This window comes from Cryptomeria japonica, chromosome 9 (assembly GCF_030272615.1).
Source record: "Cryptomeria japonica chromosome 9, Sugi_1.0, whole genome shotgun sequence".
Taxonomy (NCBI): Eukaryota; Viridiplantae; Streptophyta; class Pinopsida; order Cupressales; family Cupressaceae; genus Cryptomeria; species Cryptomeria japonica.
In genome coordinates, this window is record NC_081413.1 from 259158903 (window position 1) to 259182631 (window position 23729).

Sequence of the window (23729 nt, forward strand, 5' to 3'; positions counted from 1 at the left end):
CCGACATAAGAGATCTATTTATACAACATGGATTAAGATCAGATATATACATGTAGCATGACAGAAGGGAAGATATAGAAATATATGAAGCAAGACATGTGAAAGCACTAAGTGTTATGACTGTTACAGAGACACAGAGGTCACTGAGAAGGATTTTAGAGAACAGTCAAAGAACAGAGTAAACAGAAGGGTTTACCGAGTTACTATATGGGTTACCGAGGTATGCTATAAGCAAGGTAATTTTATTCTGAGCACATAGAATCTGCTATAACATTCCAGATGTAAAGTTGTAGATATTTGTAATGATTTTATTGTAATATTTTGAAGTTGTAAGAGAAACCTTTAACAGGGTAAAAGACTCTAATCAAGTCTATAAATTGTAAAGCCTCTAACTAGGTGCAACATTTAGATGAAGTGTTGTAAAATCCTTTAGCAAGGTAGATCTAACAGATCTTGATACTCCTAACAGGGTAAGCTATCAGAAATAGCTAAACATGTAGCTCTAACCGAGCAACCTTTATTGTTGCAGTAGTGAAGTTGTGGGTGCCATCCCCACCACAGTTTTTCTCTCTAACCAAGAGTTTCTGCGTAACCAAAATATATGTGTTATGGAGTGAATCATGTATGATTGTTATCTATTTGTTTTAGCTTTATATTATGTTACTGCACTATTCGGCTTATGCATAATAGTAAAGTTATTGTTGAAGAAAAGTTTTGAAGTACTGATTCACCCCTCCCCTCTCAGTACATTAGCTTTCTATATTGGGCCTAACACAAGTGTCATGTGAACCAAAATGACACAAAGTAAACTACCACATGATTGAACTTACCATTACTACAAGAAAGTTGTCACCAATGGAAGACTTACCAATCATGGGATGAAACCTTGACGATGAACCTATGAGAGGGGGATAATACCCATACGATGATCATGTACTAATCCACAATCGTGCTCTCTCACAAAATAAAAACCATGGTAGGATGATGTAAGCATCTATATTAAAACCACACCAATAAACTCTTACAAAATCCACAACACCATAGAAAGCCACACAAATAGTGGAACAACTAGGAGAAAACACCCCTTGACTAAGTGAATCAAACACTATTTTTTAAAATAAGGAAGAGGAAGAGAGTAAAACCATCCCCAATCCACTCAATGACCATCTAAATAACATCTAAACACTAGGAACACATTAATATTAGTTTTCCTTACTAGGAAGTATAAGCCCTCGATTAACTGAAATGAGGATAATTCACTTCCAAGAAATCACATGCTTCACAATTCAAAGAAGTGGCATAGCTCTCTAATTTTGACACTTGTAAACAAAATGAAAATATGGGAAGACTTGATAGGGCAAGAAATAATAACTTTCGTACATACAAAGTTTCCTCAAGAAATGGCTATAAAAACCAACAAACTATGAAATGATAGAAAATGGGGCACCAAAAGACACTAGTACCTAGAAATGACATTAGCAACTAGATTGGACACTAGTGCGAGCACATAGATGTCCCAATCTAGTTCTAGAGTCCTAGTCTAGCACTAGAGTTTTGGTTTGGTGTTGGAGTCCTAGACTTGCTAGAGTCCTTCCTAGCACTATAATCTTGGGCTAGTAGTGGTGTCTTGACCAGTGATAAAATCAAAGCAAGGTTTAGTCACCAAGGCATTCCAAATACTTAGGAACTACCTAGGAAGTCATACAACAAGAATAAAACTCTAAAAATGTCGTAAACTACCTAGAATTCATAGAAATATCAGATAGTTGGGCCACAAGACACACTAGCCCACAAAGGAGAAGGCTCCCAAAGGTCGGAGAACCTTTAAGGACTCCTACATGAGATCAAAGAAATGAGGGATGAAGGGTAGATTGTGTTCCACACCTTCTGTCCACTCTAAGACCACCTTGTAAGGATATACATTAAATTTGAGAGGAAACATTTTGTATTATCTAAACTTGAATCCAATTTTAAAACCCAAATAAAGGTTCTCTAAGTTCATTTTATCCAAAAACAAGAAAAATTTAAAGATCATATAAGATAATGTGTGTAGTCAACTCCAACATTGAGATGTATAAAATAATCTACAACATTGCCACCATTACATGACATATTTACAATACATCCATTAAGGAGGTCTAATAAATTAAATTATAGAATAATGTGAGTACTTGTGTCCTTTAATTATACTTTTACAAAATTATACAATAAGTAAATAAATGAATCAAACCTCTACCAACGTGAACAAGATCTTGGAGCTCTTCCCAAAATCCTCAAATCCCAAATGGTGGTTCCACACTACCATAGGCATCATTATCTTCATTCATTTTAATTACCCATGAAGTTTAGCTATCACTTGTTTAATATAATTCTGCATGAGATATCCTCAAGCCACTTTGGACCTCAACAAATATCAAAAGCCACTCCCATACTTCTCTCTATCGCCTACATCCTAGGTTCATTACAACTAATTAAAAATGAGTGTGGCCCAAAAAACAATGCAATAAACTTGACTCAAAATTTTAAGGTGATTTTAAATGATTTATTATTAAATTCTATGGAGTCATTATTTTTCCATTATAAAACATCCAAAAATGCATCAAAGATTCAAGTTTTGCTAAAATAATTCTTACACAAAAACTAGGAAATTTCATCAACCTCCATTGACAAAACCTTGAGTTTCTAAATTTTCAGATTTGTATAAATTTCAAAAAACAATAAGCACCCTTTGACTTCAAATATGAATAATAATCACATTTAAAAAAAATTGGCATGATAAGAACCCAAATTGATAAATTGAAAAAATAATAATTTTAATTTATTTCTAATATATTTGCTCAAATTGAAACCTAATGTGGAATTCATATGCTCCATTAATGGTGAGCATCACATCCAAAAGAAAGAACATAAACCTTCAGTGAAGTCGTGGGTAGGGTTTCGTCAGCAATTAACTAGGATGCCAGATTCGTTGCCATCGATGGAGATGGTGGAGTGAGTCTAGATGGTATGGACCTTGGCCTCGACTCCAACACTATCTCCATTTCGCCTTAATGATTCTATGGCCAATGAAATTGCTATTGAAAAAAACAGGTTGAAAGACTGTAATTTTTTTTGCCTGTGTGGATGTTGATAAATGCCCTCCTTGGAAATTTATGGATGATTGGTTTCATAACTACAGGAATTTAAAATTAGGATTTCGAATCTCCTTCTATAGGCAAATTCAGAAAGGACTGTTCATTATTTTTTTTAACACGCATGAAATGCAGTTAGAGGTTCTTAAGAAATTGTATTGGAATGTTGGTAAAACTTCGTTTCGTGCCCTAGGTTGGTTTCCTGAGGCGATTTCTGAATAAATCTTGGCCCTGTCGTGCCCTAGGTGGGTAATTATCAAGAACATTCCTCCATTTTTGTGGAAATTTATCCCTCAAATTGTGGAACCCATTGGTAAATTCATTGGTATGGATGACTCTCCATGGCTTGTGCCCCATCTCGATGCCAGAGTGCTCATCTCCATTAAACCTGGGATTGATCTTCCTAATATTCTCAATCTCAATATTGAGGGAGAAATATTCTCTTGCCCTCTGGAAATTTTAGGGGGTTTAAACGCGTGTTTCCTCTGTAAAAAAGATGGCCATGTCCGTAAAAATTGCCCTAATCTTAATAGTCCTCCACACAAATGCCTTGGATGGCAGTGAATGATACCCCGGTCCATCCTACTACCTACGTGGAACCTCCTTCTGAAAATGTCTCTCAAGGAGATGATGATTTTGGTGAAGACCATGATGATCAAATTGAGGGTTGTTCCAAACCCAATAGAAGAGGACGCCCTGTAGGCTCAAAGAACAAGGCCCCCTCTGACAAGAAGAAGAAGGGTAAGGGTTTCCCTACCTATGATAGCAGTCCTCATGCTGCTAAGTGCTCGTAATTTCCCCCCCTATTTACCATGAAGTACATCTCATGGAATGTTAGAGGGTTGGAAGCCCCAGACAGAAAGCAAATTGTTAAACGTTTCTTGGACTCTCATAAGGACTTGGACTTTCTGATGCTTCGAGAGCTTAAAACTATTAATTTTACCTTGGATACTAACCTTAATTTCATATGGAAAGAATCCATCAAAATTTGCTCCAATCACCTCAGGGGTAAAGGTGGTGTTGGACTGCTCGTTAACCCCAGATGGTCAAACCATATTACTGACAAGGGTTGCTCCCCCTGTAACAGGGTTGTTTGGGCCTCTATTAATGTTGACAACACCGTCATTGGGGTGTGCTCTATCTATGCATCCAATGACTATAAGGAAAGAAGTGCCCTTTGGGATTGGATTGCATCCTTATCTGATATTCCCTGGATCCTTGGAGGAGACTTTAATATGATTGAAAATTGTGATGATAAAATGGGGGGTAATGCCTTTGAATGGAAAGGCTCTGAAAAATCCCATGGGATAGAATGAAATTTATGAAAAACCTATTTGATCCTCTTCTCGGTAATAAGGTCAATACAAGGGGTCTCTGGAACACTTGGTGCAACTTCCAAAAAGGTTGTAATAGAATTTATTGCAGACTTGACCATTTTTATGCCAATAAAGATGTTTTTTCATTTATCCCTAGTAACCATGGCAATTATGTTGTTGTCTGGCCTTTTACTCTCTCGGATCACCATCCTATTACTGCTCACATCAAACTTGCTAACTCCTTACCTGCTAATGTGGTGGGGCCTAAGAAGTTCATTCTTAACACTAATTTACTGAAAGATCTTGATGTTCTTGCTACCATTAACCTCATCAAACTCCTAAATAAGGATAATAAGAACTTAGCTTCGCATATTGATAGGTGGAATTATAATGTTGTTTCCTGGCAAAAACTCTTGCAAAGTATTGGTCAAAAAGGGTCAAAGACTCCAGATTTGTGGAAAAGACTCTTAATCTTAATCTGCTTCACCTTGAAAATGAAATTCAGTTGACTCCTTCCTGCCTTGACCTAGCCAACCAAGTGGTGAAAACTAGGGATGCCCTTAGATTACATCAGCAAGTTAAGATCAAGGGGCCCATGATTAGAGCTTGTAGCCATTCGCTCCAATTTGGCGATAAAGGCTCCAAGTTTTTCTTTAATCTACTTAAACATAAGAAAATCCAGGAAAAGATTGATAGACTTATTGTTGATAATCAAGAAATTGTTGATTTAGACAACATTAAAGAAGCCTTTGCTCTCTTATACCAAAATTTTTTTACCTCTGAAGACTCTGAGGCTGCCAAGGCCCTCAGACTTAAATGCAAGTCCATCATTCCCTGTAGGATCTCCGAGGGGGAATCATGCCTCCTTAAACAGAATTTCACAATTGATGAAATTCAGAAAGCCATCAACTCTCTCCACAATGACAAAGCTCTGGGGCCTGATGGGCTCCCAGTTGAGTTCTACAAAGCCAACCTTAACTGGGTTTGCTCTGACCTTCTTGATATATACAATGAGGCTTTGGGTAAGGGTTCCCTTGGCAATGTTATCAATAAGGGCATTATTAAACTCATACCCAAGGATGGTGACAAGGCCCTTGTTAAGAACTAGAGATCCATTACCCTTCTTAATGTGTCCTATAAGATCCTGGCTAAAATATTGGCTGTCTGACTGGAAAAGATCCTACCCAAGTTCATCTGCCCCACCCAAAGCGACTTCATTAAGGGTAGGTATATTCTGGAAAATCTCATCACAAGTTGGGAAGCCATGGAATGGTCTGAAGTCTCTGGTCAAGACACTGCTATGTTTCTCCTTGACTTTGAGAAAGCCTATGATAGGGTGGAATGGGACTTTATTATTACGATACTTGAAGCCTTTGGCTTTCCTAGTGAATTTTGTACTTATGTCAAGGTCCTCCTTCAAGATGCCTCTGCTCAGATTGATGTTAATGGCTCCCTCTCCTCTTCCATTATGCTCTCTTGGTCCATTAGACAGGGCTTCCCCTTGGCCCCTACTCTCTTTGTTATTGCCTCTGACGCTTTATTCTACCTCCTTAGGAATAACTCCCTCTCCCCAAAGGTTAATGGGATTAGGCTCCCTAATGATAATGAATTGATGAATATTCAGTTTGCCAATGACACGACTCTTTTTCTAGAGCTCACCAAGAAGAACATGGATAACCTTAACCTTAAAATCTAATGCTTTGGGTCAGTTTCTGGAGCTTGGATCTCCCAAACTAAGTCTACCTTCCTTAGCTGGATGGATCACCCCCTGACTGGTTTGGACACCTTGGCTACCAATGGGGTGGCCCTAACAAAATCGTTAGATACCTTGGAGTTCCCTTCTCGGTGTCCCCTTCCCTCAAAGATATGTGGCTTTGGGTTAAGGAGAAAATTGATAAGAAACTTAATAAATGGAACAATAGATTCCTCTCCCTAGCTGGCAAGGTTCAAGTGTGCCAAAAAATCCTCTCCTCCTATAATATCTACTACTCCTTTGCTTGGATGTTTAGCAACTATCAAATCTTAGAAATTCAAAAGGCTGTTAGACACTTCCTTTGGTCTGATGGCAAAGGTAATAATAAATTGCACGTTGTTAACTGGAAGTGGTGCCATATTGAGAAATCTCTTGGTGGCCTTGGATTAAAGGATCTTAGGATCCAAGGTATTGCCCTTGCGGCTAAGTGGATCTTCCATTCTCTCGAAGGTTAGGAACCTTGGAAGGTTTTAATCAGACACAATATTGAGAGGGTTGTCCCTAAGAATGCTAAGTCTTGGAAGGGTTTACCTCTCACTGACCTTGTGGCCGGCGGTTTTCCTATTTCTGTTCAGGGCACTTGTGTGTTCAAGTCTATTTGGAAAGCCTGGGAACATGTTAGGGGGTTTTTGGTCAACACTAGTGTCAACAATGGTGACCTAATTCATGACGAGAGATCCTTATGGTGGAACCTCTTCCACGCTGGCAAACCCTTGGCCCTTACTCAGGGATGCTCGGCTAGAGCCCGAGCCACCAAAGGGATCAAATATCTTATTGATGTTTTGGAACATGATACTCTTATCACATGGGAAGATCTCAACTCAAAATTTAACTCTCCCCCCCCACTCAAAAAAGAACCTACAACATGATTAAGCAGGCTTGTATTGATTTCGGTCTTCCTAAAGACTGTGATACTAATTCTCATAGATTTCTGTCTTCTAAATGGGCTGATGGTATTGTTTTGGCTAAAATTAAGGCTCGTAACATTCACTCTGTCTTCGATTACGAGGCTTCCATCATTAAGCATGTTAAGAGTTTATGGTATGCTGATCTGCTTGTTATGCAGTGGCAAAAGACCTTCAGCATGCTATGGAAAAGTTCGATCGAGCCAAAAATCAAGTGCTTTAAATGGCTTATGATACTTAATAGACTTCCTCTCCAGAGGAATTATGATAATAATGATTTGTGCTCTATTTGTAAACTTCTTGAGATTGGCAGGCATATTTTGTTTGATTGCTCCATTGCTAAGGAAATCTGGTTCATGTTTGGCTTTTCTATCCCTAATCTTGTGAATACTATGGAAATTATTTCTGGGCACATTAAAGGATTGAAAAAGGATGCTAATATCTTTTGGTTTAATTTATCTGCCAATATTCTTTGGTATATTTGGAAAATTAGGAATGCTGATAGGTTTGAAGGCCAAGCCAGGGCCCTTACTGAATCCTTTCGAAGACTCACATTCTTCAAAATTTCCGTGCAGGTTGCCTCTATTATGAACGCTGAGAAGCTCAAGCTCCTGAGGTTCCTCAAGGATGGTCACGCCACCATGTTCATCAATGAGATGAAGGATGGTTATGAGTGGAGGCGCAACGAGGACAACCTATCCCCCTTTGAGGAGACTCTCAAGAAGCTGAACAACGAAATTAAAGACAATAGGGAGCCCTCCTACGCCCAAGTTGAGATGCTGGCACAAATTCAGAGTCAGAAGACCATTGTTTGGATGGAAGGACCTCAGGGATGGTCGACATGGGTTGAACCCCATGATGACATCCTCTCTTGGTGCTTTTGTTGACTTCCCATAATGCAGTTAGTTTGCTAGTACTCTTTTGTGCGGATTACGCACCCTGTTGTTACTTTGATTTTTGCTGTCTTGTGGCAGTGACAACTTTGTTTCGTTGAGGCCTAGCCTCCTTATTCTGGATTCTCTCGATTTCTAATATATAAAAAAAGAAAGAACATTAAAAAAAAGAGAGAAAAAACATTTACCTTAAAAATGGGAGCATAATAAAACAATGAAAAAAATTCTCCCCAACTTGAAGAGTTGGAGATATCACACAACCAAAAATCTTTTGCAATACCACTCTATCTAATTCCGAAGCATCCCAATTCCAAATGAGCAAGATTTTTTAAGAATTAAAATTTTACATGAAGAGGTTTTGTACAATTTGTGTTTTTAAAAAAAAAAAAATGATAATGCAAAATTTCCTGAGTTATTTTCCTTTGTTCTATTTTAATTCAAATTTTACTTTTTTAATTTTATTTTTCACTTTATTCATTTTTTATTTTTATTATTATTATTTTTTCCTATCATTTCTTTATCAATTGAGTCAAAATGAATATTTTGCAATATTTTATTACCACATTAAAATAGATAAATGAATCAAATGCATTCACTCTTATCTATCAAGACATTCTTAACATAATCAATTTAATCTTAATTTTTTTCAATTTTACAAAAATACTTCATTAAATAAATGAAACTTTTTTAACTTATTAAAATCTATTTATGATCAATCAAAAAAATTAGATCTTCAATCATCTCATACTTATATTGGTATTTCACAATAATAATAGATTCCAAAATTGCCTTCAATTGAAGTCTCATTAAATAGTTGAACATGACACATCTCATGCTCAAATCAAGTATGAGTGGGTATAACAATAGAAAAGCCTAGTGTGCATATTTGAAATAACCATTGTTGGGGAATAACTCAATAACTCGGCCAAGTGGAGAAATAACCTTGTACCTATAACCACTCAACACATATCGTGAGAATACTAACTCAATATAAAATAGTCGAAGCATAACATAATCACCCAATGGGGTACAAAATCATATAATGTAAACCAATGCATTTACATGACACAAAATTATGATAGAATTTAATCATATCATTAATAACAATACATATTTATATTAACTAAAGCATGAAGATAACAGAGGTCACCCAGCCTTCCCGCAACATATGATGTGATGGGATTTGCACACACACATACCTAGTTTTATTTTCAATGTATGTTATAATGCTTGGCTAACTAAATGAGGTTTTATAATGAATTGCATTCTTACCTCATGAGGCAAAATTACCTATTCATTTGAATACATTGAGATAAAGAAAAGAAAAATAAATAAAATTACCTTAATGTTTGGTTTTAAATGATATTATTTATTTTCATCGAATAAATATTCAGTTTATAAACAGATAAAAAATATATAAATAATAGAACTAATTCTAGTTCTTGTTTGGCTTGAATTACTCGAGAATGTGCAATATTACATATATACCTCTCTCTCTCTCTCTCTGCCCTATACCTCTCCCTCTCTCTACCTCTCACTTCATATCTATATCTTTATCTTTCTATCTCTCCCCCTCTCTATATATTTATCTCTTCCATCTCTATCTACCCATCTCTCCTCTCCTTTTCTTCATATCCCTCCCCTTCTCCTTCTCCATCTCCATCTCCATCTCCATCTCCATCTCTTTCTCTTTACTCCCCCTCTCTTGCTCTTTGCCCTCTATCTCTCCCTCTTTCAATCTCTATATATTCCTCTCACTCCCTTTCTCCCTATTGTAAACAAAACACGAGTCTATTGGTAATGAATCTTGATTATCTCTTGATTTAGAGGTTTTGTTTTAGTCATGTTTGGATACTTGTAAGTGGATGCACGGTTGTTTCGAAAGCTATCACTTCTCATTGAGACCTATATTACACAAAAAACATCATTTACTAAATGGCCTATCAATTGAACTATGAAAAAATAAACTAATTTTTTTTGTAATAACTTTTCACACCTCTTAGACGCACCCATTGCACATCAAAGTAAGATTACTAGTTATTATATATAATGTAATGTAATGATATGAAAGTAGTAAAGGGACAAAGTTTGAGGGAAAGACTCCTAGAAATAAGAACGATCAAAATGTACTTTTAGATTTTTATTTGTTAAAAAATATAAATTCCACATCCTTCAAATAAGAACCTTATCTCAAAGAAAGATATAAACTTTATATGACTTTTGTGATAGAAAACTGTGGTGCTCTATGAGTCCCCTAGATTGCTTTGAGCCTATGAACGTTATTAAAAATCTTTCTTCCATTAATGAACGAGACCATCTCTGCAAGGAAATCAACATTTCTTGAAGAAAAAAGCCGGGAGACATAAGGTGATAACTCTTACGAAAATTTTCTCTCCACCGTCATATCTAACGCCTTCAAACCAAACTGAATTTTCTCCGTGTTGACACGGACGAGATACTTTGGTCGGTTATTTGTAATCTCATATTTCTTTGCCACCTGGCATATTGCACGGAAAGCATCCACAATTGCCATTCCCCTCTCTCTCAAATTCAATGGTGGTAGTCATTCAAAACTATTTTCGTTGAATGCATAGAATTTTCAGGAGGAGGAGATTCCTTCCCTGCCAGGAAACAATAACACAGGTTTCTGTCAACACCTATTTCAAGTTTTGTACAAAATGGACGATCCGTACAAGACAGAATCTTCGAGACCCCGTTCACGGATTGGCGTAAACATTCGGCCACGGGTGATTTTTTTTTCTTTCTTCGAATTTTTTACTGTTTAATGTTCACCAAAATTTGGCTTATAGTAGTTTTTATCTTCATTTACAACACCTCGTTAGCGCTAGCATTAAATTGATTTTACTTTAGGAAGACTTTCAACATTGTGAGTACTTGCTGCTATCATTTGATATTATATTTTCTCTCAATGATTGTTGGAATAAATTTCCCAAATTTGACAGATTTTTTTTTTCATCTTGAGATTTGAATGCTACAGTTTCTATAGTCAGGTTTTGCTAAATTATGTGGCACAGTTTCCTGATGTCACCCGAAGAAATGATCCTTCGGAAGCACTCACAGCAAAATTATATTGGTTATGTATTTTTCCTATTTTTTTATTGTTAAACATGAGGGTTATATTTAAGGTCCTCACTCAAAAAGGCCAAACTAGTCTGGCATAGTTTACTGATATTACCTTTACGTGAAGAAATGAGAATTTTGAAGCACTCACGGTAGACTTCTGATGGGCAGTACTATCATAGAGTGTGTTTGAACTTTGAACTATTTATTTGATTGTAAAAATGAGGTTATATTTATGGTCCTCACCCAAAAAGGTCATAACTAGTCTGCAACAGTTTTCTGATATCATCTTTACTTGAATAAATGAGACTTTGGAAGCACTGATCCGAATTATGAATTCGGATGACAACACCTGAGTAGAACCTGCGAATTTGTGGATTTGTTTACATGAACAAGGTAAACAAAGAATTGAAGAAAGCCAAAAAGTAATCTATTCAATTTGGAAATCCAACATATATCAGTTCATAAGATTCCAAGGGTCACCAAAACCCCTTGAGAATCGAAAGCCAACAGTCACATCTGTTTATTTACATAATAAAATCTAAAACTACGAAAATTTCAAAAAATTATATGAAATTTTGTCCCAACTTTAACTAGGCATAACTTTCTACTCCGGACTCGCAATTACGAGCCGTTTAACTCGTTGGAAAGGTCTCCAAGAGCTTAAGGCGAAGTCTTGAAAGAACCTGCCTACGGCAACGTTCTAAGGGACAGGCCAAAGTTTCAAGGGCTGAAAATGCCCCGAAGGCCTTCAAAAACGCCAAATACTAACATATAGAAAAACTAGAAAAAATATGAAAATATTATTTTCAATATTTCAAATTTGTTTCTGATCAAGCACTCACAGTAGAATTATTTTGGTTATGTATTTTTACTATTTATTTGATTGTTATTGTGAAGGTTGTAGTTACGGGTCTTCGTTCGAGAAAGGCCATAACTAGTTTGGCACGGTTTGCTGTTATTACCTTTACCTGAAATAAGACTTTAGAAGCATTCACAGTAGAATTATTTTGGTTATGTATTTTAACTATTTATTTGATTGTTATTATGGGGGTTATAAATTTATAATTATGGGTCCTCACCCAAAAGAGGCCATAACAAGTCTGTCACAGTTTGCTGATATTCCCCTACCTGAAGAAACGAGACTTCAGGAGCACTGCAGGTGAATTAATTTGGTTATGTATTTTTACTGATTGTTAATATGAAGGTCATATTTATGATTATTCCTCTAGTGGTGGAGAAATTGTGCTTCTGAAAGAGAGGTCACAAGTTCAAATCTCACAGAGGGTAAGGTATGTATGTCTCGTTTGTAGCACAATTAGGCGCCTCCTGCAAGGAGTACGGTGTGGTCCCATATTGCTATAAGCCATCTGTAGATCCATATACAGACTGCCTGGCATTGTGGACTTTAAAAGAATCTTTCTTTTTTAATTCAAAAAAGGCCACAACTAGGCTGGCACAGCTCTTCAAATAAATGAGAATTCTTAAGGAAAAATTAGGAGCAACAACCACAATGATCTGCTGATCATACACAACCAAGAATGGAATATACAAAGCTCTAATTAATTAATATGAGAGGGGGAAAAGTATCTATTATATAGAGGAAGGTGCCCCATATTAAATGAAATATACAGAGGAATTATATGGATAAGATATGCATAGGTGATAAACTCAATTGGCATTATTTTTTTCATTCTTCCCCATAATGACTATTGATAAGAAGTTGAAGCAAATTTGCTAGTCTCTAGAATTATTCATGAGCAAGGGGCTTCCTGAAGACGTTTACCATTTGATCTGCTGTACTACATTACACTATCTTGATCATTCCGTATTGAACGAACTCTTTAATTAGTGGATTAAACGTACCTAGTTCTGCCCTGAAACTATGCATTCTTTTTCGTTTTTATGGTACTCTTGTTTGTCACATGACAACAAGATAGGTTTATCTTGCAATTCCTACAAGTCCTTCAATGCTTGTCTCAACCATACTAACTGAGAAGTTGTTGATGTGGCAGCTTTATACTCTACTCCTGTCATAGAAAGTGAAATTGTCAGCATTTCTTGGATTCCAAGAAAATATTACCAAGAAAATACTACAGAACCAATACTCATAGTATGAGTAGAAGCAGGTTTTCAGTCATCCATGGAATGTACCCAATCCAAATCTGCAAATCTATATGGCCAATCAACCTACCATCCTTTGAAAGCTAAAATCTCAATCCATAGCTCAATATGCCTCCAACATATTTAAGAGCCCTCACGTTGCTTTCCATTATGTTTCTTTAGATTCTGCAATGAACCTAGATACCAACTCATTGCATATGCGATATTTAGATTGGTAGTAGTCAAATGAATCAAACTACCAATCGACTACGTGTAAAGAGTGGGGTCCACCATATTTGACTTGTCTGCTTTGGACAACTTAAGTCAAACTTGAATAGGTACTAGTTTGCAACCCTTCATCTAAAATCTCTGCAGGGTATCAAAAGCATACTTGTTTTGAGACATGAAGATTCCATCTTCATCTTGCCACACTTCCATACCAATAAAGTAGTGCATCTGTCCCAAATCTGTTTTGTCAAACTCTACAATCATAGCTGCTCTAAACTCTACAAATAAGTTTTTATTGTTCCTAGTATAGATAAAATCATTTATATAGAGAAACAAGATAAGCATGCCATCAATCAAGCTATTGAAATAAAGGCCATGATCTAACTTCTCACAAAACCTTTCTGTTGTAAGTATGAATCAATCTTTGAGTACCAAGCTTTCAGTGCTTGCTGAAGACTATACAAGGCTTTCTTCAATTTGTAAACATGATCTTCTTTAGAAGCTTCTTCAAACCCTCTAGGTTGTGTCACATACACTTCCTCATCAAACTGTCCATTCAGAAAAGCACTTTGCACATCCATCTGATATGCTGTCCATCTTTGCTAAGCTGCAAAAGTCAACACAAAGATGGTGTCCATTTGTTTTACAAGTGCAAATGATTTAGTGTAATGATGTAATCAATACTTTCCTGTTGAGTTTACCCATATTTCACATACTTGGGTTAGACATGGATTTGGGAGACCAAATTTTTTGGCTTAGTGAAACCCAGGAACTTAAAAAATACTTAAATTTATTAGAAAGTTATAGATTTTATGCATAATGCAGTTACCAAATTTATCTGTAATACACAAATTTAGAATTCAAAAAGTGGAAACAAAATGTAAACATGCAAATACACAAAGTTATCGAATGTCAACTCCATTGTTGCAAGTGGATTTGCTCAATGAATTAGGATGTGATTGCTCAACTACTTGCTTTGAAATCCCTGTGACATTTACCTACCAAAGATGGTGCTCTATTTTTGGGAACTTACACCTTCATTTATAATTTCTTTTGGGAGGGAGATTGAATGATGGGGATTCGTTTGGAAGTCCGATGGTGGAGAATGAATGAGAGGAATTTCCTTTTCTTTGGATAATGGAGAAGATGAATGGTGTTAATTTGGTTTGTTTAGGATGAAAGGATGAGATTAAATCAGCTAAAAAGAGGAATAGTCATAAACAATAAGTTGCATCCAAGAATGGAAGGAAAAAACAATTAGTTGGTCATTTGTTTCTAGAAATGGTGGAGGCATATAGATTAACTAAATAATAAATATTATTTAATTAATTATCCTTGTGAGATGGAAATTAAAATAATTATATAATAAGATTATTTAATTAGATGTGACATTGGATTAGACTAATTAAACAATATTTATTTAACTAGTTAGTGAACTAGATTAATTTTAATAATATAACTAACTAACTAACTAGAAGTGGATTTAAATCATTTAAATAATATAATTATTTAATTAATGATGACAAAAACATTAATATGGAATGCGTTTATGTAAGATGACATTGATATGATGTTAGGTGTCTATACTCTATAGTAGCAAAGGACTTTGGTGGGGGTTTGGGGGTAGTGCCCCTTGTGGGGTCTAAGGGTAGCACCCTTGGTGTGGTTGAGGTTGGGGTTGAGGGGTGGAGCCCCCACCACCAAGCCCAAATAAAGGCTTTCTAGACCAAAGATTTTCATGGTTCATACCATTTTCATGATTTTTAAAAAGTAAAAAACCATTTTTTTGAGTGTGAAAATTGTATTTTTCTTGTTTATTTTCTGTGTCAAAACTTGATTGGCTATAGGGGCCAAGTGCGTTGCATAGATTAATCGAGTACTTGGCTGCAACTTGGCAGAAAATTAGCAAAAACTCGTTAGCAGTGAGTCCTGAGTTTACTTTGTACTTGGTCAGTAGTAAAATTGAGTGTATCCTTTGGTTACCAGTTTATCCTCATGCTTCTTAATGTTGCCATTTGAATTGTACTTACTTTTATACACGCTCTTTGTACCAATAATTTCTTTACTCAGAGCTAATTTAACTAATTCCCATGTATTATTGTTGTCAATTGCTTCTATCGACTATATATTGCTTCAACCTGCTCTTCCTTTTCTTGAGCTTCTTTAAAGTTTTGCAGCTCATTATTCTCCATTACTTGAGTCATTAATGCAAGCTTAACTCTTGCTTGTGACCTTCTTGTTTTCTTCTCAAAATTTGTGTCCAACATCTATGGTTTTTTTCTATCTTCTAATATCTTCTTGCTTCCATGGTAGAAGATTTAAGTTCTTCAACTTCATCAATCACAAAATTATTTTCCTTGGCTTATTTTTTCTTAGTGCACAATGTTTTCATCAAATACCACATCTTTTCTTATTACCAACTTTTGGTTAATTGGGCCATACAACCTATATGCCTTATGTTTAGAAGTATAACCAATGAAGAGGCATTTCAGGCCTTTATCATCCAACTTAGATCTTTTTTCCCTAGGTGTGTGTGCATAAGAAACACATTCCAACATCCTCAAGTTATCAACACTTGACTTGATTCCAGATAATGCTTGTTCAGGAGTCATTCCTTTAACTGCCTTTGTGGGACTCTTGCTCAGTATGTACACTGTCGTATGCACTATTTTAGCTCAATTTTTTTGAATCAAATTCTTTGGTTTCTTCACACTCCTTGCCATTTCAACAAGTGCACTGTTTTTCACTTCAACAACTCCATTTTGTTGTGGAGTGTAGAAAGTAGCGAATTCCCTCTTGATTCCACGATTTTTGTGAAATCACAAAATGCATTAGACTTGTACTCATCTCCATCAGCTGATTTTATAACTTTGATGTAATAAGTAATAACCTGTAATGTCCCCTACTAGGATGCTGCCAATTTTCCAATAATCAATGTCCATTACTTAATATTATCATGCCTTAAATTAATTTATTAAACTAGATAACCATATTTATTCATAGCACAATTGATAGTGGCTATATTCAAGCCCTAATTCTTACTTCCTTTCTAATCCTCAACCCTGGATGGGGATTTAATTGTCTAGAGCACGATGACCACCTCCATTATTGGTCCCAGGTTTTAGGAACATCCGTCCAGACCACCCTTGGCGCTCATCTAATTTGGGATTGATTTACTCCGCCTCTCCCTAACAACACCATGCCTCTCCTTATGGGGGGGGGGGAGCAATAGAAATGATTAAGTAATTGGACTGTGAATATGCTAGTATCTTTTGTATTATGAATATATGCATATATCAATATCACTAGCATAATATAAACATCAATCATATTTTAATCAATATTCCTAGTGCATGTATGTAATTGATTTTATTAAATACTTGGGAAACAATATATATAATTATATAAACAGATTGATGTTATAAGATATTATCTTCATACCAATCTGCTATCACAGAATTGTAATGCCTGATCTTCTCCTCGATGAGTATTGACCCTTTTATATCCTTTTTCAATCTGATTCCTTTGATGGTTATTGTATTCTCCTCCTTGATTGATGGATTGTTGTTGAATGATTGATATTTGAATGAGTGATTGATCAATTGAATGAATTCCTTTGATTGTATGATTTGAGGTATTGGTGAGTGATAATGTAATGACACGCTGGTTTTATATATTAGAGAATGGTGATTGAATGAATGCTGATCGGATAGAATGATTTGTTGATTGATTATTTTCTGGATTGGAATGATGATTTATAAGTGTTCCTTGAATGATTTGGAATGATCTCTTTTATACTTCACTGGTGAAAGGGTCACCACCTTTCATAAGACTTGAGTCACCACCCTTCATTTGAATTGAGTCACCACCCTTCATTGCTTCCTTTGAGAATAATAAATCATTCCCCAAGTTGATCTCCCTTGGATGTCTTCCTCAAATGAAACCTTCTCCCTTTTATAACTTCCAATGTGAGAGAGAGTCACACCTCTTCATCATGTCTGCCCTTTGCAAGGGTCACAACCTTTCATAATTATCACTCTTCAAAAGAGTCACAACCTTTCATATTTATCACCCTTCAAAAGAGTCATAACCCGTCATCATTTCTACCCTTTGAGAGGGTTACAACCTTTCATATTTATCACCCTTTGAGAGGGTCACAACCCTTAACTATTTCTGCCCTTTGAGAGAGTCATTTCCTCATTTCCTTCCCATTCCTTCTTCCATCTTTCCTTAATTGTTATGCTCCACTCTATTTTTTCCCTTCCTTCTTGTCCTTTTCTCAAAAGAATTCTTCCCTCTTTTATATCTCATGTTTGAGGGAGTCATAACTCTTCATGGCATGCCTTTTAGCCTTTCATTAACTTAATTAAGTTGTAATTATTTTATATTATATTTACTTTTTTTAATATATTTTAATTTTATTATTATTATTTATTATTAAATCCTATTTCAGAAAAGGGACATCACATAACCACTTTTTTTTTCAAGCAGCTCTTAAATTCTTGAAACTTGTCAAATACTTTTGATTTTTTGTCAAGTTGTAGACCCATGTCTTTCTAGAGCAATCATCAGTGATGGTCAAAAAACATATTAAATTGTTAATGAAAGTAGTTCCATGGGACCACACAAATCAAGATGAGTTATCTTAAAAGGTCTTCAAGCTCTCATGAACTTACTAATTGGAAAGCTAGCTCTATATTGTTTGGATAAAACATACCATTCACACCATTCTTTTGCATCTTCAATCAAAGATAATCCTTCTCTTGAGTAAAATTAACCACTAAAATTGAGATGTTCGTGCCTTTCATGCCAAATTTTGCTGTCATTTTGCTCACCAGTCCTTAGCGATTGGTTTCTTTAAGAGAGTAAAAGAGGAAACATTCTATCAGCTGTCATGTTTGCTCTTGCAACAATTGCATTCCTATCCAATTTGTCTATGATTATGAACTCAACTACATCAAACGTCACTTGATATTTCTGTTCTAAGTTCTAAGTTCTAACATCTATCCAAAAGATAAGAATACTTCTTAAGTGTTGGAACTAATAATGTTTCATTAATATGCTTCACTTCACCATCTTTGGTTTTAAGTGTAGTCCCTTTGCCTCTGGTTTTATGACACTTTTATCACCCAATATTGTTGTGCTCTTATGCTTTTCATCCAAATTGGTGAACAAATTCTCATCAAAAGTCATGAGGAGAGGATCAATAATCAATGTGCCATACATTTGTTTGCATTTGCATTTGTATTTCAACAAGAAAGGAACAAATTCTCTTTATCTTTATGCTAAACATTCTTACGAGCCTTATTTTTTTCCATTTCTTCCTTCTATATTCTACATTCACATCCATAGTGTCCAAACTTATTGGAGTGGAAAACATTAGTTCTCCCCTATTTTTCCTCTCTCTATCTCTAGTTCTAGATTTGTTTATATCATTGTATTTAGGGGCTTATTTTCTTCTATCTGTTATGTATGTTTAGAGGCAAATGCTTGTCCCAAGCTTTCTTCATTGCTCTTCATCTTTTCCTTTGTAGTTAACAAAATGCCACTTAGTTCATCCATTTTTATATCAAGCTTCTCAAGGCTTTCTCAATGATGTGCTTGCCAAACACATATTCACCTAACACCTTCATTTGAAGAACAAAACCTTCTATTTTAATTAGAAAATCATTCGCATTCACTACTAGTCATTTTCATATTATCAAATTTTTTTCTGTGTTTGTAACTTTGCTATTTGTGCACCTCGATAAACTTTTATTAGTATAGCCCATGCACCCTTAGAGTGAATAGCTCCACTTATCCTAGGAAATATTGCTTTAGCAAGTGCATCTTGAATAAAAAACAAAGTTTCATTATCATTTTTCTTGTTTTCCTTATGAGTTCTCTTTTGTTGACCAGTCAATGCATTCATATTAATTGGTTCTAAATAGCCATTTTTAACTATCTCCTAGAAATCCTTAGATTTAAGCAAAGTTTGCATCCTACTGCACTGAGAATTGAACTTATCTCCTTCAAATATAGGAATCAACATGGTATGAGATACATTGTGAGTCATGTTAGCCATCATGGAAGCATGCAAAAAGAAATCAATACTCAACACACTAGAGAGATCCTTATGTAAATTGACTTTCCCATTGTCCCTCAAAATGGGATTTATTGTTGTTAAAAACCAAAGAATGAGATTGAGAGAAAATTGTGTCTCTCAGGAAGAGAGTATTGCATTATATTGTTGAACAAATACTAAAAATAGATAACAATTACAATCTAAAAATAAATGACAATTAATATTGTGGTTACAACTTGAATTAAAGTCCACTAACTACCTATAACAAATATATTATTATATCATTATTCTAATATTCTAAGACCCATTGGAAGGATGGAGATTTAACCATTATATATCATATGGCACTTGAGATGTACAAAATGGGAAGAAATATCTACATGAGCAATCTTCATGACAATAGACATATGATATATATACACAAAAGAACATAATGAGCATGCTTTGCTATGGAGTTATCAATTGGTTTGCATGTCTTTCGAGGTGACACATCTAATTTGGTAAAGTCATTATTGTTCTCACCTTCATAATGCCACTAGGGCCTTTGAGGCATAACAGGTGAATGCTATGGAGACAAACTTAGACACCTTAATTTTTGCATTACTAACCTATAGGTGAAGAGTAACCACCCAAAGGTTGACACTTTGGAACACCCCATGAATTGGAAGGTACATCTACCAATGGTGCTACAATACTATCTTTTGTTTTAACGTCCTTGGATTTATGATTGGGCCATAGTTCTTTCAATGTTGCATGCAAAATAAAATCAACAAGTTTGTTCAAGACATTGTACACATCATAGTTGAAAATCTCAGACTCGCCTCGGACTCGGCAAACCAAAAATTCGGACTTGGACTCGGACTCGTGAAAGACTCGTGAAAGACTCGGCAAGGACTCAGCAAAAAGAAAAACCGTAGTTTTACAAAAAAACATAAAGAAATTAATGCATTTAGAGAGCATAAGAGCTATAATTGAAACATTACACATGTCACATACTCATAGTTTCAAACTTTCAACTCTAAAATGTATAATACCAAGATTTCTTCAATGCTAATTATGCTGTTATATGGAGCCTAATCAGACTCGGAGGTTAAATTTTCCCTACTTCCTTCGGTGCAGTTTCCCCCTATATTTTTCAATGGGGGTTTGGGGGCAGTGCCCCCAAGTTGGGGTCAAGGTGTCGGGTGTTATTTTTCTTTTATTTTTCACTCCCTCAGTTATGCCAAATGAAGGCAAATTTTTTTAAAAAAACTCAATTTTAAAGCTTGCATGACTTTTTTTCTGGGTCACACGAGTCCATGCAAAAGACTCGCGCGAGTCCTTGCAAAAGACTCGCGAGTCTTTCAGATGGACTCGCCAGGACTTGCCTCGCGAGTCCTTGGCGAGTCAACTCGTGGCTCCCATGGACTCGCGAGTCCGTGGCAAGTCCACGAGTTTTAAAACTATGGTACACATTCCCTAGCCTAGTGCCTTGAGCATTTAATTTAGCTTGGTTTACATCACAAACAATGCATTCTTTCCCACACAATTGAACTAGAATGTGAGGACTTCTTGTAATTTGGATTAAAGAGAGTAAATTTTTGTTCAAATTGAGAACATACCTAATATTTTGCACAAAAAAATTGACGCTATCATTGAGTGCAATTTTGACATCACCTATCCTTTTCAATTTTCACACTGTGTGACTTGTCGTCACCAATCAAAATACAATCCTCGCGACTATCATCAATAGTAAATTTGACATACTAATCCTTTTGACATGTGAAGTGTTTGGATACACTTGAATGAAAGAACCAACAATCACTTTTAGTGTTGCCTAATAAAGCCATTTTTGCAAACTCCTCATCACGGTCTTAGTAGTATTTGTCACGTTAGCTTCATTTTTTGCTTGTGGGATATATCATATTGCTTTTTCCTACAATCATTCTTCATATACCCAAACGTCTGGCAAGAGAAGCACTGTACTTTTCTTTGTTGTTGAAGTGGGAGAAGGAAAACGAGGAGTGTACCTTGAAATCATGTAGCAATTGCACTTTTTGAACCACTAGAAGGAACTTCACTTATTTGCTTGTCAAAGTTCCTTTTGTAATAAGTATTAACTAACTTTGTGAAAGCTCAAAGTTTTGCTTTTTGCCAATATGTTTAGATACTACAAAAAAGTCTCATAGTAGGGTGGCTAATTGTTGATGATCAAAGCAACCATATCTTCTTGATTTGCTAGCTTGTTGATTGTGGTGAGTTGATCCTTAGGTCTCGGATTTTAAGAAGATGCATTGACAAAGACTCATGCAATTTTGTAGAAAATAACAATTTCTTTAAATACAAGCCTTTGCTTTTCTTGGAGACCTAATATTTATCTTTCAAAAATTCAAACTATCCCAAAGGGTATGTGCCAGATCTAATACTTCGAACTTTAGGGATTAAATAATTTGAGATTGACAATTTGAAAATCAATGGGGTTTCCCAATTATGTTTGTTATTACTGAGGTGATTAGTAGGCCTTGTTTTTCTGCCCACAAGATTCTACCACATTTTTGATACTCAGCTAGCTAGTGTTTCATGATTCCAGATATTATAATTTTTCCTATGAGCTTTTGGGCTGTTGATGATGCTAGATTTTGTATACTTGTCATTTTCTTGGTACCCTAAAAAATAATCTTTTCTTGAAACTTTTAAATATATTGATTCTCAAGAAATAAAACTCTAGAAATAATCTCCAAAAAAATTTAAATTGCCACGAAAAATATTTGAAAAATCTTTCTTCTATCTATAAATTTTCAGACTTAAAAAAACATCAAAAGCAAACTTCGAAAATAAAAATCTCCAATTTTGTCATTGTTTGTGTGCCCTAGCTATGTTTGGAAAAGAAACCTTGGCCGTTGAAAAAAACTAGCAAATATTACAAAATTTTGTCAAGAGAAAAATTGTGCCCTATTCATGATTTGTCCTATAGTTGTGACTTCTAAATATTGTTGGCAATTGCATACTATTTGTTGCAAATGATTGTTAAAGGCAACTGTGACCTTCAGAAAAACCCATGATTTTCTACTCATGTGATTGCAAAGACGTTCAATTTTCTGCTTGTGCAATTGTAAAACATGTGGCCTTTTGTGACTGCCCAGGACTTTGAGATTTCTTGCCCTAATATTGTGATTGCAAACAACTCAAAACCCCCCACAATTTTCCTTCTACTTGTGACCCTTTTGACCTTCATCTGTCATGATTGCGTTCCCATGATTGTTGAATTTTCTTTTCTCCACCTATGATGGGACCACAAATGTCATGACCTTGCATGATTTTTTGTTCATTTTTCTTGCTTGCATGACATGGAAACCAACTTGTGATTTCCAACAAAAAAAATCTCCCACAATTGTGTAATTCCTGCATCATTTTTCAGATGTCTATGGTTGGAGACAGCTTTGCTGTGATTTTTCTGCTGCAGATTGCAACTATGACCCACTTTGAAACGTGTGCAACTTCCGGTGTTCCTTTGATCTTCTCTTTCTGCTTTGTTCAAAATTTAACTTAACTCTAATATCAATGTTGGTAAAAATTGAAGAATTAGATTGAGACAAAATAGCATGTCTCATGATGAGATTGCCACATTATATTATTGGACATATATGAAAAATAGAAAGAAAGTAGTTATAGTCTAAAAGTAGATGGCAGTTAATATTGTGGTTACTGGTTATAACAACCTGAATTAAAGTCCACTAACTGCTTATTACAAGTACTTAATTTTATTATTATTCTTATATTCTAATTCTCACAACAACAAATAACTTCTTTTTTATTATTTTTAGGTTTACAAAGAGAGATTGTTGTTATGCAAAACAACTACAAAAAATCTCAATAAACAATTTCACTAGTGTATCCAAAATGCGGTAAATGCCTAGGACAAACTTGCCTAGGACAAACTTGCTCAACAAGATTTGATATATGAATACTTGACGGAAAAAGAAATAAGCTGCTCCTTTTTATCTTTGCTCAACTCCACTCCTTATCTGCACAAACAAATGACAATAGACATACAATACAGCTTATTTTTTGCCTCTCACCGGTGCTTCCTCTTTCATTTTGGCACCATGTTTTAGAGTTTTGAATCATTTTTTCAATGCCTGTAAGAAGTAAAAAATCCAATAAACAAGTGAAAAGTTATAAAATCCCTAGTAGATTTTTCATAAATGTTTGGTATTCTTTTCCATAGACATTTTGTCAAATTGTTGCATGAATGTGAGTCTGATAAGTGAATGTG

At 35.3% G+C, this 23729-nt stretch overlaps 1 protein-coding gene across 1 annotated transcript in view; it reads left to right on the forward strand.

Annotated features, from left to right (window-relative positions):
- The first annotated feature begins 10248 nt into the window (after window positions 1-10248).
- The window catches only part of LOC131034462 (glycerophosphocholine acyltransferase 1), a 98817-nt gene continuing 85336 nt past the window's right edge, over window positions 10249-23729 (forward strand). The window contains exon 1 of the mRNA XM_057965956.2: window positions 10249-10745. Coding sequence (XP_057821939.1) covers window positions 10677-10745 — 69 coding nt within the window. The 5' untranslated portion in view covers window positions 10249-10676. The remainder of the gene's footprint in view (window positions 10746-23729) is intronic.